Below are 17,234 nucleotides of genomic sequence, written 5' to 3'. Positions count from 1 at the left end.
AAATTGTAAATCAAAAAGTTCATGATGGAAATTGTCTGGTATCCTAATAAATCTTTAAGGTACATTTATTTTTTATAATCAATACAGTTTCTTCATTTTGATTTGAAAGATAGAATTGTCATATAGGCAGAAATTAGTGGTCCAGCTTAATCCCATCTCATCCCTATCACTGTTTTCCCAACACTGTAGAGAAAGCTGCACAAATCCTGTATTAGGCAAATTTTTGAGATAATGTCTGTCAACTTTCTTTTGGGTGTCTTAAGTAATGTGCTCAGAAGTACTCATGCTTTCACCTTTTCCAGGATTTCGTTTAAGGCTGAAAATGTTTATTGCAGTTTTTCAAAATTTTTTATTAGTTACATGGCTCTAGATTTTCATATTTTTCTTCCCCAAAGGCTTTTGAGTGTTACTGGACTGTGGTCACAATTGCTTAGTGGGTCAACTAGAGTTACTACTTGCACCGACTAGTAGGTATTATATTGAAAGTAGTATATCTTTTTAGTTGGTCCAAGAAGCAATCATTTACATTTAGAGATTTTTTTTTATGGTATTGTTACTCTTTATGATCTAATCTGCCCTTTCTGCATTTTTATTGAATTTCATTTATTTATTTGTTTATTATAATGCAGCTGTGTTGCTAATGGCTGTCATGTCACAGCCTGTTTTACTGCATGGCATTACATCTGATGTGCTTTTTCTTTTAAACTTCTGACCTAAAACGTATAAATATATTTCTCTCATTTTCAGGTCAACTATAACTTACTCTATATTTACTTTTTGTATTACTGACTTTTCCAGCAGATAATTTTTTCCTGGATTTTGAATTCTGCTAGACCTGATTGCTTCCTCTTTTTCAAGCAGCCCTAGTTCAAAAATTATGAAGAGTTCCAATAACAAGTCTTGCTAATTACGTATTACTTTAGTTTTGCCCTTAAGTAATGACCAAGATCATGAGCTAATAGCATAAGATGCTACACATACATTACTGTCCCATCCTAAAAAGACTAGTGTGTGTGTAATTCACAGTATGGGAGCAGTATTTCCACAAACAGTATTCACAGGGACAAACATTATTTCTACTATTTTTAGCACTGAAAACTGTGATTAGATAACTTTCTTAGCATTTGTCCTAAGTCAAGTAGAATTTTTTTATCTCACTTTACTCCTGACCTCAACATCTCCATAGCCTTAAGATGAGGAATTTTAGAGAGGATGAGTATATGCATGCTTTTCTAGCCCTCGCAGCTTTGTGTTCTACACATTCATAATGATGACAGAAGGTTTTTCTGTACACTTGAGCTCACAAAAAAAAAGTTAATAGAAAGTGAAAATTAGGTGTGTAGCATGTTGCGCATGAGCTACGATGTCTTTGTTAGGAGCTTTGGTCAGAAGACACTTGCACTGCAAAACAGATTGGAAGCTGTACCGCTTATCCTGAGTGCTGGTGTAAGACAGTATTCCCTGACCTTTGCCTTTGCATAGGTCACAGCTCTCTTGCTAGCTTTACAGTTTTGGAATGACTAAACTAGACACGCAGTTGGTCTGCTATGAAACAGCCAAAGACTCTGTCTTGTCTTCTGCCCAAGACAAAATTATGTCCTAGAAATCGTGCTCTGTGTAAATGTCACTTCTTCTATGTCTCCTCTTCTAGATTCAGGCTAAGCTTTGGCTTTCCTAATTCCAACTTTACATGCTCAGCTATAGCAAAATAAGAATTATGTGTGTATAGAACAGTATTAATAAATTTTTTTTTTATTTGTACCCCAAATTCTGAAAAGCAAGTATGATTTTAAGCATTATACTGAGAAACTACTCAGGTTTAGAGCTGTGATATAATACTTTTGTTCTGTTGAGAGATGGCATCTAAGAGATCTGGCAGAAGGATAAGATGATTTTCATGCATTTTTGGTTTAAAGAAATAATGTATTTTCCAATGACAGATTAACAATCAAGCACTTTTTTAAAGTGGCCCTGGAATTTTATCCACAGCAAACAATTTGTCTATTGTTTTTTCTGAACCTATCCTCAGTACCAAAGAGAATGCTAGAGGTATGCAGGACTTCTCTTTTTTTATCTTCATCATGCAGAACAGTTTGAAGTGAACAGTGGTCCTCTATCTTTAGCTGCATGTGGGCATTCTAAATGTCAGCCCAGGTCATCACAAAAGCACAAGCATCATTCTCTGCCTCCTTTAAGACTATGCCAAGATAAGTAAATTGGAACAGAGTTGTGCTGTGTAGTGACCCTATGTCAAAAACCATGTCCTCTCTCCAGCTTCTGGGTTTGGCAGACTTGCTGGCATACTGCTGTAGTCATGCAGCTGAAATGCTTTCTTCACACCAGCACAGTGTACTCTGTATTAATTCTCATCAGCGAAGAAAATCGGTGGCTTGTCCAGTGAACTGCTTTTTCGAGCTATACTCATCAGCATTGATGCCGTGATCTGACCTTCACTTCTATTGTAGAGTCCTTAGCTACGAAGGGCTATGAACACATGGCAATAGGAAAAGTTGTGGTCCCAAAGAAACTAAACAAAATCCGTCTGCCTCATGAACAAGCAGTCGGTGTGCGCTCTGGGACAGGACCTATGATGGCCCATGACATCTAAAGTACTGAGTTCTTTCTTCAGTTGGGGTCTCTGTTAAGGAAATACAATCCAATTACAAATACTGCATTATTAATATTATCAGTAACTGAAATATGTCAGTTTGTCAATACTGGTGATAAGCATTTGTATTAAATTTGTATTTGTTGTTTCACTTAATAAGATTTTGGCATGGAAACAGTAATGCCTTTTTGTGAATGTGTCCATATTTTTCAACCACCAGTTCATCACCTAAGTGTTTAGTGGTCTATGCCTGCCAATTTACAGTCTCAACCCACTTGCGTTCCATTCAGTTAGGATAAAGAGTTTTGCAATAAAGCATTTGAAAACTTCTGCAGTGAAAATTTAAGTAAATTGTATTTCTATTAGAGAAATGGCACATTAATCTCAAAAAGCACATACAATAACAATTATTTTCTTACAAGATTTAGAAGAATAAGAATGAAATACAGAATCAATGTATACTTGAAAAATTTGAAATTGAGTTCACCAGCCAATTAAAAAGACCTTAATCAGGTCTGACATTTCATTTCCTTATTATCTTGTTACATTCTTCCAAAAAAATGAATTGATAGATAAAATACTATTTTCTCATTCTCAAAAAAAGCAAAACAGCCGTGGTTCATTGTCTTTTCTTTTTACTTAGCTACATTAGTGCCAAAGTCATTTGTCAAAAAGTCAGAATAGATTTTCCTACATTCTGAATCAACTGATACACTGTATTTACCATGTTTTGTGTAAACAATGTTATTGTAATTTTTGCTATCCTGAAGATAAAATTTTCATTGATCTTGTTCACTGATTCCCTTGATTATTTTTTTAAAATAACTGTGTCTGTTGTTGCTGTGCTGTCTCTTTCAAAATCTTTTTTTCTTTTTTAATATACATAGATTGAACTGAAAAGTGGAATATTAAACATCTTTTTAAAAACTGGCATTGTCTTTACACAAGTGGATCTCTGGTTAGGACTGTCTTATTGTGATGGAAAGTGGAACAAAGTCACTGTGAACAAGGAGGGCTCTGTAGTATCAGCAAGTATGAATGAACTGAGAGAGCAAATGTTCGAACCCCGTATTCAGCAGCTGAAAGTAAACTCACCCGTCTACGTAGGAGGAATCCCACCTGAGATTCAGAATTTTTATAAAGAACTGGGGTTGGAACAAGGTAAGATGGCACCAAGAACAACATATGTTTTTCAAAAACTGGTGTCATGCACAAGGTGGACATTCTGCTGCTGACAGTGTAAATTCACAAATATGTGACGTAAACTTTTCCTCCCATCCACTGTTGCTTTAACTACCAGTTATCCCTAACCTTCTGGCTTGATTTAGTCCTGATCCTTTTGTAATGCTGTAAAAGTTCTTCCAACCCAGTGATATCTCGAGCAATCTAACTCCTAGGAGAGGAACTGGAGAGTAACCAATGGTAATCTGAGATGCCGAGCCAGATCTCAAATCTTCATCAGAGAAAGCCAGTTTAGATGAACTTGTTTGTCTTGATCAACTTGTGTCACTTGCAGGTCTGGAATACAAACCCGGTGGAAGACAGTAAACATAGCTTAAATCACTTAAATGAGGCTGGATACTGCCACGTGGAAGAACAGTTGGGAGTTTATTAGTCTTTTTTTAGGCGATACTGATTCTAGTCTAAAAAATTAAGTGGGTATAAAACCCTGAATTTGGATTTTGGCTATGTTACCATGATGTTTTCTGTGTTATCAGGAGAAGGGGGAGATGATCATGTTTTTAGCCATCACTGTGATACTTCTGTTCTGGAACAGGTCAAATTTCTATGGAAAAGAGAGAAGTATGAATTACAGCCTGATACTAATGGCCTCCACAAAAGGATCTACTGTATGAAATGCAGTCAAAAAGTGTCTATTAAATTAGCTCTGTTTACAGTTTGGGTGTGTTTTTCCATTATTTATAAAGCTATTCATCAGTCATGATGTATTTTTCAGATACTGTGGGCAAATAAGTAGCAGCCAGTAAGTGATTAGTGGGGAATTTAGTAAGTGGCTTTGAATGCATGAGCTTACCTTGAAAGCTTGCATTCAAGTAAGCTCTGCAGAGCTTTATGGAAGCCTTGTGATTTCACAGCTATAGAATTGTTTGAATCAAGTTCATGCACTGGCATTCACAAATAGCTAAAAAATATTGTTGTAAGTATTCTTCCAGCTGTAGGTATCATATGTATTATAATGTTCCTCTAGGTTCTGTGTGCATAATATTTATGGTCCAAAAGAGCTAGCCAGTCATAGCCTGTCAGTGTTGCCTCGTAGCAGATGGTATAGCCTCGTGAGTGGGTGCATTTGCAACTCCTGCAGCAAAGAGATCTATGAACAAAGAATCTAGGGCAAAAAAAACCGTCTGAAGTGCATATTGAGGCACATCAATAAACATTACTTTTTTCACCAAGCCTCCTCAGTATGCCGCAATATTAGATGGCGGCTGTGAATTTATTTTCAGAGCATCTGAAGATACAAACATTCTTTTGTGTTCCTAAATGTAGATTTAGATGAGCAAGCTTAGGCACTACAGCTTTGAAACTTACTTTTATTTAAGACTATAATGATGTAATGGTATGATAATAGACTATAGAGACCTTCCCAGTTTAATAAATATTTAGAAAAGGTTTTCTCAATTAATGGTTGCTTCATAGTTAATTCTGGATAAAGGAATATTGTTTTGCTCACAGTAAATAAAGGATAAATATCCTTCTTCTCCCACCCCACCTCCATGTCAGTTACAACTTTATTTTACGAAATTTCACCTAGAGTCTGTGGGCCTTCGCATGACCCATCGCACGCCTTCCTGAGAGGTCAAGATGGAGGGGAGCCGGCAGGAATGTTTGTGAGAATTTGTACCAGAATTGCTTATTCTGCAGCTGCCTATGAGTAAACAAGATAGCTTGATCGACGCCAGTCAGAAACCTTCAAATAGTGATAGATGCAGCTAAACAGATACTAAAAATAATGTATTAAAATAGGTTATACAGTATACATCTCATCGCAAATTAAACAATTGTTCATTTTGTCTAAAGATTAATATGCCTGTGCAGACTGTGACTAATTCTTTCCTCTGCCACAGACTGCCTAAGAAACGAGCAGATCGCTGTGGAGTAGGAGTTGAACTTAAATTAGGATATATTCATTTTAAGGAGCAGTTTGTCTGAAACCCTAGCGTTGTGACGAGAGAAGGTGTTTTAGAGGGTGATTCAAAATGGGTGTCTGCCTTCAGGGCCCCTTTTTACATGAACTCTGTATGGATATTAGATTCTCAGATCGGGTGGCTAGGTACAAATCTGCTCTGATCTGCCATCTTGTAGTAATAAAGGCAATAAAAGTCACAGAATCACAGAATGGTAGGGGTTGGAAGGGACCTCTGTGGATCATCTGGTCCAACCCCCCTTCCAAAAGCAGGGTCACCTAGAGCAGGCTGCACAGGACCTTGTCCAGGCAGGTCTTGAGTATCTCCAGAGAAGGAGAATCCACAACCTCTCTGGGCAACCTGTTCATAAGATACAAATCTGTAAGTCCATAAGATATAGATACAATGTTTTCACAAAGAAAAAAAAGAGCACTGATCTGTTTAATGCTGATTTTTAATTTACAAAGTTAATTCTTCAATGAATTGAAGTCTTCAATTTACTGTTTACTTTGGTTTTACATAAAACACCGATCAGTGTACTTTACTCAGATTTGAGAACTATTTTGTATCAATTTATTAATTTATTTGTAAATTAAGTCATAGAAGTATATAGAAATTTTAACAACCTCATCCTGAATTTTGTAGTGGTGTTTTTATGGCAAGTAACTAATTTAACACATTTGTAATGTTGATAGGAATGTTACACACACACGCACAGAGAAATATATGTATGTATATATAGAAATGAATATAAAATGAAGTTAATTTTTTCTCATAAATGAGCAGTTTGGAGTTATGTTTCTAGAGTATGTTTGTAAATAGCATAGCAGTTATATCCCCATTAGTATAAACTGATATACCTCTGTGATGTCCTGAAGTTAATTATATTTTTAGTCTAGATATTCTCCTCAGTTTGAGGAACCGTGTATATTAACAAAATATTAGCAAGCAGCAGAAAGCTGATTTTCAAATTCAGAATCCCTTTTATGGTAATAAATTTAAAGAGAGAAGTCACAGCAGAGAAAACAGGAAGTTATTTACTTGTGGGATGGAATTGATAATAATGAACGTATAGTTTGGTAAGGCAGGAACTTAACACTAGAATACCAGGAATTTTTACCAGCTTATTATTTTGAAATTGGGGACAGAATATTGTGTTGGAAGTCAGCATGTTCACATTACAGTTTTTAATATTGAAAATACAGAATTGAAAGGAACAAAAGTGATTCTTAATTAATGTTTGAAACTCTTTATGTGATTCTAATCCCTTACTGTTTGCTAGGTTTCGGTGGTTGCATGAAGGATGTTAAATTTACACGAGGTGCTGTCATTCACTTGGCATCTGTGTCCAGCAGCACTGTCAGAGTCAATCTGGACGGATGCCTATCAACTGACAGTGCTGTTAACTGCAGGGGAAATGACTCCATCCTAGTATACCGAGGAAAAGAGCAGAATGTTTATGAGAGTGGTCTACAACCATTTACAGGTAACATATTGGTTCCTTAAATGAAATACATCACTTTTATTTCGTTCTGTATTAATGTATTACTGTGTTCAGTGTTGTGTTTTTTTCCCCTCCTCTATACTTCTCTATGTTCTTTGAAGAATACCTTTATAGGGTGGTTGCCTCAAATGAAGAAGGATCAGTATCTAGTGTATGGACCCGTGTTCGTACAAGAGAATCAGGTAAATATAATTTTAAGGCTTACTTATTCCCATTTTCATTAGCTATCTAATGTCAGGTTGGAGAAAATCCCACCACAACAATTTTGAGTAGTAGAAGTTGCATAGTGTTTCTGAAGGACCAAAACTGCTTAATGCTTTGAATAGGTACCAAATGACCGTCTCCCGCTATAAAGTGTTCAGGCAAGTATTTTCCACACATAAATCGAGGTCTTTTCCAAACATATATTATATTATGTAATAGTGTGAGAGTAAAGACTGTGAAAGGATTGAACTGCATTAACTGACTAAGAACAGCCATGCATCTAGGTATGTTCATGTGTGCACATCTAATCTCATGTTACATGAGTCTGCTGGAGTAAGTAAATCTGTATTTTCCTATGTATAACTTGGTGATACAAAACCAAGTGAAGAGAAAGGAGATACTGGTATAGTAGGCACAAGCTATGGAAGATAAAAGGCCATGTCACTGCTAGGGAAAAGAGGGTATTGTCGAAGTTTTTCTTTACATTATCTGCACGTGCGTTTACTGCTCAGTGCTGCTGAATGAGAATTCTTTTAACAAGCAGTCCATAGATTTTGTGTGAAAATGTGGCAATATTTACTAGAAAAGCAGCATGTGGCTTGTGGAGAATGTTTCAAAGTAGGAACATAACACCTGCTGAGTCTTAAAGATCAAATTTTTTGTATATTTTATGAAGAAAATTTAAAGGACCTTTCCTCTTCTGTTCAGTGTTTTTGCAAACTTTATTGAGCCAGCAAGTTCCTGAAAATTTACAGTTCTGCGTATTTTATTTAACCAACTTTCCCTCTTCTGGAAATTGAAGCTTAAGTACATTCCATCAATGCAGAAAATTCTTTTGATGCAAGATATTCAATGTATGATCTTATAAAATTATACGATTCCTACATAAATATTGGACTTGTAAATGCATTCTTATGCAACTTACTGTCATTATTTTGTGTACCACTCAGAAGAGGGAAAATACATGCATATTTTCATATCAACTGTCTGACAACTGTAAGGTTTACCATAAACTTATGTTTGCAAGCTGACCACAGCACTGAGCAGTCCATGTTCCCCGGGGTTACAGAATAATTGTGCTATTTAATTATTTTTGAGTTGGTTCTGTTATGTCCCTTATGAGAAGACCATCTGCTATACAGTACCTTACCTTGTCCTGTGATACACTTCAGAACTAATAAAATCAATATATTACTGCAGTAACTGAAGCTTTGCTAGAGTATCACATTCTTGCTTTACAAAAGAATCACAACTTCCAGGTATTTTATTACTTTCCGTTCTGGTACCCTTCTTATAAAAAACAAGGCTACATTCATATTTAATGAAACAAAATAACAATATTTAAAAAAAGAGCTTATTTGATAATGAGAAACGTGAATGATCATCAGCAGGGCTAGGGAGTCCACATGCATTTACAGCAAACTCATCATCCATCATCCTGCCATAGTGCTCCTTGGGCCTTTCCTCTGCATCCCTTGTGCAGTCATCTGTGATGAAGTTGTAACTGGCCAGACCTTTACTTCATATAGAAATATCTAATAAATAAAGGTTATGGGAAATGGGATGATTTTTTTTTTTTTAATAGCAACTGTATGCATATATGAGCTTGGCTTTCTAGTTCTTTTAAATATTTTAGTTTTTCCTTTTTTTTCCATTTTATGGTAGCAAAGAGTTTTGCAAAAAAGCCTTACAAATCTCTCACTTGCCCTGAGACAGTTGTATGGCATTGTGGAAATATGAAAATAGATGGAAGAGCTTAAATTTTCTGAAGTACTTTTGTAAACGAGAAAGCACGTTTTTAGAAATGTTTCATAGTTGTGGCATTCTGTAGCTTAGGTATCCAGCAGATAAATATCAAACCCTTCTCTGTTGCAATACTGTCTTGGTTCATTCAGTTGTATGATTGTAATGCCTGAACTTGTTAGCTACATACAATCAACCTCCTCTCTTTGTGAGTAATGCTTAAATATGTTCAATACGTTAAATGTTTTTGGAAAATTGCAACAAGACAAGAACGAATGTTATGTAGATGGAGTTTTGATGGTTTTGAAATATAGCTTAAACTGAATAGCTCAAGACGTGCAGTCATATTAAATCAATGCTGAAAAGTTACAACTCTAATAAATTGTATTTATGCTAATGGTTGAGTCTGATTTACTGCAGCCATTAAAAGTGAAGAATAGGGGCAATAGTCTCCTTAGAACTGCCATTTTCTCTATTTTCTATTTTATCCTTCTACAGTTCCACAAAATGTGCCAACTCTCTCAAGAGTTCACAGTATAAATGGTTACAGCATTGAGGTCACCTGGGACAAACCTGCTGGGGTCATAGGTGTAATTGAGAAGTACATTTTGAAAGCGTATGAAGAGGATGGTCCCACTGTACCCATCACGAGTGCTGAGCTTGCTGACACTAGTATGCTCACAGGTAAATGTTGTTAAGTACCATTTTTTAGGCACTTCTAATAACATAGGATGCTTATACCTCCTTTTGTTGAGCTATAAAGTATCACTTGCATATTTTTGTGCATACACAGCATAGATAATATTTGGAAGGGTAGTACTTTTGTTGACGTACACATACATAGCTATGCACTGACTTCAAAGAACAACAGAAATTAAGATACAACACAAATACTAAAAAGTAATTTTATTTAAGGTATGCCTTCCCAGCCTATCGATGATTTGAGGGGAGTTTCTTTTTTTTGTTTGGTGAGTTTTCCTGAGTATGTGTGATTTTTTTTTTTTCTTCCCTGTTACATCCAGTTCACCTAAATTAACACTAAATGTGAGTCCCATAATATACTATTTGACCTGATGTATGAAAGCACTTGATATACCTGCCTAATTTTGGTCGTATAAAGCTAAATGATTTTAGTGGGAACTAGCATGCATGCATTTATGTTAATCAGATGCTTTGGTTGATGCCACTGGGATGTGGAGGTGAGTTGTTATGGAACAAAGGAATCTGGGGCCTTGGTTTGTGGGATTTGGTCACAGCTGGGCTGTGGGTTGTGGACAGGAGTTATAGGAACTGTTGCACATGAGATGCTTCCTGGAGTCTAGGTCTTTTTACCCTTAGAGGCAGATGTTTTTAGGAAGAAACACTGGAGACTGCTACATAAAGAACATCTTTAGATCTCTCTTCCTGTCAGGGTAGCATGGATCTGGCTTTTTGCTCTCTATGAACAGACTCCCTTTGCTGGCTGCTAGAAAGTTGCCTGAGAAGGGATGACATCACAGACAAGGATCTGGGTTACATTATGTGATGACTAAATGGGGCAATAGTACAGAATTTTACTTTTATTACAACAAGCAGTGACCAATAGATTTGTTTGTATACTCTCTAAAATTAATTATAGAATTCCTAACAATTAAAAATGTGCTAACGACATAATGCTCAAAACTGATGCCTTAGTTTGGTTCAGCTTTGGGCAATGTAACAGTCTTGGAAAGTGCCTTAACCCTCAGGCAGTATATTATTGCTGCTTTCCTGAAGCCCAGGTAATATGTGCTTAGTGTTTTTACATAAGTGTATATGTTTTGTGTTGTTTCTCTGTCATAACATGTGTTTACATTTTCAAGAGCAAGCATGCACATATTTTATTTTCTTCAGTTTGGAGTCTCTTGACGTCATTTGTGAGTAATAGGCTTACAATGCCAAAACTGTGAGGGCTTCTATTCTTACTGTGATTTCTTTGATGAACTGGTTAATTTGAATACTGTTTATCTATGCTGTAAAGCAAAGCAAATTATATTAGTAGAAATGAAAGACCATAGTAGAAGCATATGGACTAGATAACTTATTCACAGCTGATGATAAGAACCAAAATTTTGTTTAAATTTGTTGGCATTGTGCCATCGTTATGTGTCAGGGTTATGAAAAGGTCTGTAGCAGGCTGGACAGGTAAGAGGTTGTCTGCATGCAGCTTTCAGGAGGTTGAAAAAAAAGACATTCCTTTCTATTAAATTGAGACAGTAAAAGGATCCTGGTGCTTTAGTCTACTAAAGCAGATAGCTGTTGAATGCTGCAGAATAAAATGACCCTAAGAACCTAAGAATGTCTGTATTCAACGACTGACACCTCTGACAATGTCAGATTGTAGATGCTTAGGAAGAAAAAGTAAGAAAAGTGCTAAGCATAGAGCGAGTCTTTGTGTTAATACAAATGCATCTGGTAGTTTGTGGAATTCCTGAGCTGAAAGTTGCATCTGGACCATCATGCTTAATGGTCTGTGGTAGAAGTGTCTTTCTTTTTTTAATACATTTATGCTTTTGTCTTCTGTAACTTGCTATGGCAGTATGTTTTCCAGTTCCATTTTGTGTGTGTGGAGTGCTTCCTTTTGTTATTTATAACTGCTGCCGTAAAGTTTAGTATTTTCCAGTTTTGGCATTGTATGAAATATGTAATTCATGTCCTCATTGTGAGGTCAGAGCTGACACAAGTGAAAAATTAAATCACTGATCATGAAATTATTTTACCTTCAGCCCGTTGATTTCAGTGAAGCCTACATAGATGGACTAGTCTGTGGATGTTGAGAAATGGTTACCCACAAGTGTGAGACTCCCAAGAAAAAATGCGGCTTTCCTGCTGAATTATCTTTCCTGGTTAATCAAAAGTTAACATAAACATAGAACCCCACGAGAAGATGCTGTCTTTGCTTACTTTTCCTTTGAGTTCTACTGAGAAGGGAAAGATTGCTTGTTTTCTCCCTAATTTCAGAGGAATTTCTTTAGAAATTCTTTTACTGAATTCCATGCAAAGATGCTACAGTAACCTAACAGCCAGGCTTGCTCTCCTCAACAACAGAGAGGAAAGCAGCACAGCTCTCAGTGGGATCGCTGATGAAGGAACTCTGGTATTTTTCCACTCTCTCCTTCAAATTTTCATTCACTGTTCAGCCTAAGCATCACTTAATCTGCTGCTTTGTGAGAAGCCTTTGCTTCTACTTTCCTTTGGAATCCAGAATATCACAGAATCACTGGGGTTGGAAGGGACCTCTACAGATCATCTATTCCATCTTCCCAGCTCAAACAAGGTCAGCTGGAGCAGATTTCCCAGGACTGTATCCAGTCAAGTTTTGAATACCTCCACAGATGGAGATATTCCTCTGTGGGAAGCCTGTTCCAGTGTTTGACTACCCTTACAGTAAAAAAAGTGGTTTCTTGTGTTCAGATGGAATTTCATGTATTTCAATTTGTATTCATTGACTCTTGTCCTGTCACTGGGCACTACTGAGAAGAGTCCGTCTCCTTCGGCTTTGTTGCCTCCCGACAGGTATTTATACTCACTGATGGATCACCCTGAGTCTTCTCTCTTCTGAGCTGATCAGTCCCAGCTTTCTCACCCACTCCTCTTAAGAGACATGGTTCAGGCCCTTTATCACCTTAGTGGCCCTTTTGTATCATCCACAAACTTGCTGAGTGTGCACGCTTCCCCCATCATTAAGATAATTAATGAAGACATTGAACAATATTGGCCCCAGTATCAACCCCTGGCATGCACAGCTGTCTTTCCTCTAACTGGATTTTGTGCCACTGGTCACAATCCTCTGATGCTTCCCTTGTCAAGCACATATGAGAAAAACATTTTATAACTCAGATTGCTCTCATTGTAGAATTCAGAATATCGACAAGCCCATAAATTTTATCAGCTCGCAGCTGGGGGCAGTGAAGAACACTAGTGAAACCCCCAACAAATATTAAGTAAAATATTCTGCAAAAGAATTCACAAACATTTGATATTCCTCTAGCAGATTTATCTTTTAATTTTGTGTGGTTTTTGCAGTTCCTTCCGCCTGTGTCGTTGCCGCAATAGCCAAGTGCTGAAGTCGTGGCTGCACACATGATAACGAGAAAATTGTTGTCGACGGCTTCCCCTCTGAATGCCCATGGTTGCTGTTCCCTCCTTCCCTTGACACGTGTTTGTAATTACTTTTCACCTTTTAGTCTTTTCTGCTCAGCAGATGAATATCTCAGGAAAAGTTAATTTAATGATTTAATATAGTTAATCAAAGTGGCTCGGCTGCGCCTCGGCTTTGAAAGCGCTCTAGCTAGGGAGTCTCTCAGAAGAGGAGACGGGGCCTCCTGCCAGCGATGGATAGGCCCGGGCTCACTGGTGGGGCCGCAGGGCTGGGGCAGCTCACTGCCAGCCTGGCAAATGCTGAAAATATGGTTTTCAAAAGCTGCTTCATCAGGTGCTTGAACCACAATTAAATACAAGGATGGTTGTCATTTTCATGTAAATCCTTTATCATAATTTTGTAGAAGCAAACTTTGGTCAGAAGCACAGGCAGATGACAGAAAAGATCTGAATATTTGCCGTAGCCAGAAGATCAGCAGTATGCGCTTTACAGTGCCATGCCACAGTGTGAGAGATGTGGAAGGCTGTACGCATCCTTCCCACACGAAGGCGTATCCCGTACTGAGACCCATGTGATGGTTAGGGCCACGATGCTCATTGCTGGCCTGTTTTGTCCCTGTGGGTGTCTGGAGGAGATTTGGTCTCTCCAGCTCTCTCATCCATATGTATGCAAACCTCTCTCGGTGGGAGGAGTTGCAGGAGTATACCAGAAGCTGCACCTCTCACCCTGCTCAGATCCCTGTTTGACTGCGGCAGCTAATGCAGCATAGGGTAGCCAAGAGACCCGTCTATGCCCTTTAGATATTCTGTGAGTTGTCAGGTAGTGCTTGAGCTCCTAATGACTCTAAATCACAGTGGCAGAATGAAGGTTCATATCTCCTTTCATTTAACTGGCTTTAGCAGACCAGCAGCGTATTTTTCAATAAGTGCATTTTAAAACATAAATAATATTAATATTCTGCAGTATTAAGGTTCTAACTTGATTGAGTGTAGACCTAAATGAATCTTGTTTACAGTCCAATGCTGTTGTATAAATTTATTCGTGTGAAATATAAATTGTCTAAATATAATATACCTGAACATTTTGTCAAAATTACGTTGACTCTTAGCTACAAACCAATACTTTAATTAATAAAAATAATACAAGTTCTAAATGTTTGTGAGGATAGAAAGGATTATTATTATGTTTTTTTATAGACATACTCAAAAAAAAAGGTTAACAGTCTTTCTTTCTCTGGAAACTTTTAAAAATGATCATCCTGTAGAAAATGAACAATGACAATGTTATCTGGAAGGATCGAGAGTAACATAGTGATAGATATTACAGAATCAATACTCTCTGTGGTTAATTAACTCTTAGTACAAAATTGGACTGCTGGGCTAAGATTTTCTGCAAATTAAAGCAGACAGAGAGTTGCCATGTGTTATGGGGAATGTAACAGGCTTCCTTGAACCACTGCAACCTGAATTGCATCTTCAAGGCCAGTGGAGCTTGTGTATGGTTGGTTATGAAATTTTTCTGTTGGAAAAAGGGTCTTCCAAGCCACAGAAATCCAGTAATCAAAGTTCTTATAAGCCAAAGAGTTGGAGCAGGTGCCCTTTTGTTCAGTAATTCTTCAGAATTTTGTAACTCCTACTATACTTATGGTAGAAGATACTTTATAAATGCAGATGTATGTGACAGATTGATGTTCACAGATTTTCAGTCCAGAAATGCATATGTAGACGACTCATGTACTTAAACAGTTTTTGCTACAATCTGTCGAAAACACAAAGTCAGTTGAGGACTTTCTTTTCTGGTCAGTGGACTGTGATTAAGTGTACTGTGGCAATGATGCATCTCGACACACAAGTGACTTTGTTAGACAGATGCTGTACGACCTCAGGCATTCAAGTTGGCTTAATAGTCTTTAGGTTTGAGGGGGGAAGATTTGGTAATTTTTTTTTTTAAGAGCTTAAAAAAGAATTAAGGTAAATCTATAAGGTCAAGTCTTGTTTCAATTGCAATACATGTATTTCAAAATAGGTCCTTATGAAGTAGTGTGCTAGGGAGGAAACAATGAAAAAATCTGGCAAAGAAAAGTCCCTTTGGCAAAAAATGCACTCAGCTTGTGAAACAAATGGAATTTGTGTGGGTAAGCTCTATGATTGACTTTGGGAATCTTAATATTCAGAACCAGAGCTGAGTTTTCAGACTGCACATGAAAGTAGTGCTTGGTTGTGATTAAAATTAGCTAAATTTACCTGTAAAAGAACCACCCCTGAGCTAGCCTTGCAAAATTGTCCTCTTCCGCTGTCTTAGCTGAGTGCATTTTTTTTTTGTGGAAGTGAGGAAAAGGCCTTTATTCGTGTTACATCTGGAGGATTAAATAGCTTTTTTGAGAGAGTTGTGTGTGTGGTTGAGTGGATTTAGTTTTGTTTTTATGGGAAGGCTTCTTCAATAAATGTATTTTAAAAAGCTTACCTCAATTTATATTTGTTTAATCAATTCATTATGCAGGGTAAAAGCTCTGTAAGTTACCATAAGCAAGTGCATCTTTTCATCTCTGAAGACCTGATGGTGTTTTGAAGCAACTTTCTGAAAAAGCAGGAGGACAGTGTGGAACAGGGAAGCAGCTGCTTTCATAAAAATCTTTTACTTGGATGAGGCAATAGCTAAAATACTATAATTGCCTTTGAATCTATTTTTCCGTGTTTTTGAATAGAGTAGTAGCCCTCATGCCTTAGTGGTAAAACAATATTTTTGCTTCATGAGAAGTACTACGTTTCCCCTCAAAATCTGCCAGAATACTGTGGAATCTGGCTGAACTACCTAAATCTACGAGACTACCTTTTTTAGATGTACTAAACAAAAGAAATGTCTGTTTTATGGAGAAGTGAAAGGAAGAAGCTGGATATTTAATCTTTTTATATACTGTATGCATTAGAATGATGAACAGAGTGGATTTAAAGATGCAACTGGCTCTGACTAGTCCATGCATCCATTTTCCGTAAATTCATTGTTGACCCTTTTCTACTGTCTGTGTCAATGTTTTTATCCCTTATTTGCAAAAATGAACTTAGTGTTTTCTCTCTGACACAATTCTAAACCTCAACTTCAAATATTGCAAATAATTAAAGATCGTTTAAATAAAAGTATAGAAAATTAAATACTAGTTTTGCATTTAAAGTGGGCTTAATGTTCTAGGTGTGATTCCAGATCACTCTTTTAGACTGTTAACTTTACATTCATATTTAACAAATGACATTATTCAGTTTCATGGGGTCACTGTGTCAAAATGTCTGTGTTAGAACTTTAATTTATTTCCAAAGGTTCTTTGAGTGGGCAGATAGGAGTGGTGTGTTAGAATGATTTATTGTCTCCGATTCCCTATGTGGATTTTAAGGCTTGGAATATAGTCTGTGATGTAAATGTTAAGTCTAGATGGATTCAGCTGCTCTGTAGGGGCAGGCTGAACGAGTGGGACAAATCACAAATGTGGGAGCCTGACCCTCTTCTTAAGTATCGGTGATGCCTCTAATTCTATCTCCTGATTGAAACGACAATTTACCTACCTCTCTCCTGTTAACATTAATAGAGTATATGCAACTGTGGTTGTGGCCAAATTTTGCTTTGTTAGCACCCAGTCTTGGAAAGCTTGATGGGCTCTTATCAGATCAGCAATTATTGGGTGTAGACAAGAGACTCCAGTCTGAGAGTGTGATAATTGAGGAGTTAGGGAAAGTTTTTTTTAAAGTTGTCAACTGACTTCATTGGATCACATGCAATTTTTTATTGCAAAATTTATTTTGCTATGCTAGAAATTAATTCACGTGTATCAGTGATGATCTTTGCTATGGGACTGCTGACTTTGTACTCTAAAATAGTCAGGCACTGAGTGTAAATTTCACTGACTGACAAAAAGTGCAG

At 37.0% G+C, this 17,234-nt stretch overlaps 1 protein-coding gene across 3 annotated transcripts in view; it reads left to right on the top strand.

The window, feature by feature from the left end:
- Window positions 1-17,234, top strand: part of USH2A (usherin) — a 389,400-nt gene that overhangs the window by 149,025 nt on the left and 223,141 nt on the right. For all 3 annotated transcript variants that reach the window (XM_075412995.1, XM_075412994.1, XM_075412996.1), the window contains 4 exons: window positions 3,496-3,769; window positions 7,037-7,240; window positions 7,360-7,440; window positions 9,704-9,889. In XM_075412995.1, coding sequence (XP_075269110.1) covers window positions 3,496-3,769; window positions 7,037-7,240; window positions 7,360-7,440; window positions 9,704-9,889 — 745 coding nt within the window. The remainder of the gene's footprint in view (window positions 1-3,495; window positions 3,770-7,036; window positions 7,241-7,359; window positions 7,441-9,703; window positions 9,890-17,234) is intronic.

This window comes from Opisthocomus hoazin, chromosome 2 (genome assembly GCF_030867145.1).
Source record: "Opisthocomus hoazin isolate bOpiHoa1 chromosome 2, bOpiHoa1.hap1, whole genome shotgun sequence".
NCBI classification, from domain to species: domain Eukaryota; kingdom Metazoa; phylum Chordata; class Aves; order Opisthocomiformes; family Opisthocomidae; genus Opisthocomus; species Opisthocomus hoazin.
This window is presented reverse-complemented; position numbering and strand designations above follow the sequence as displayed.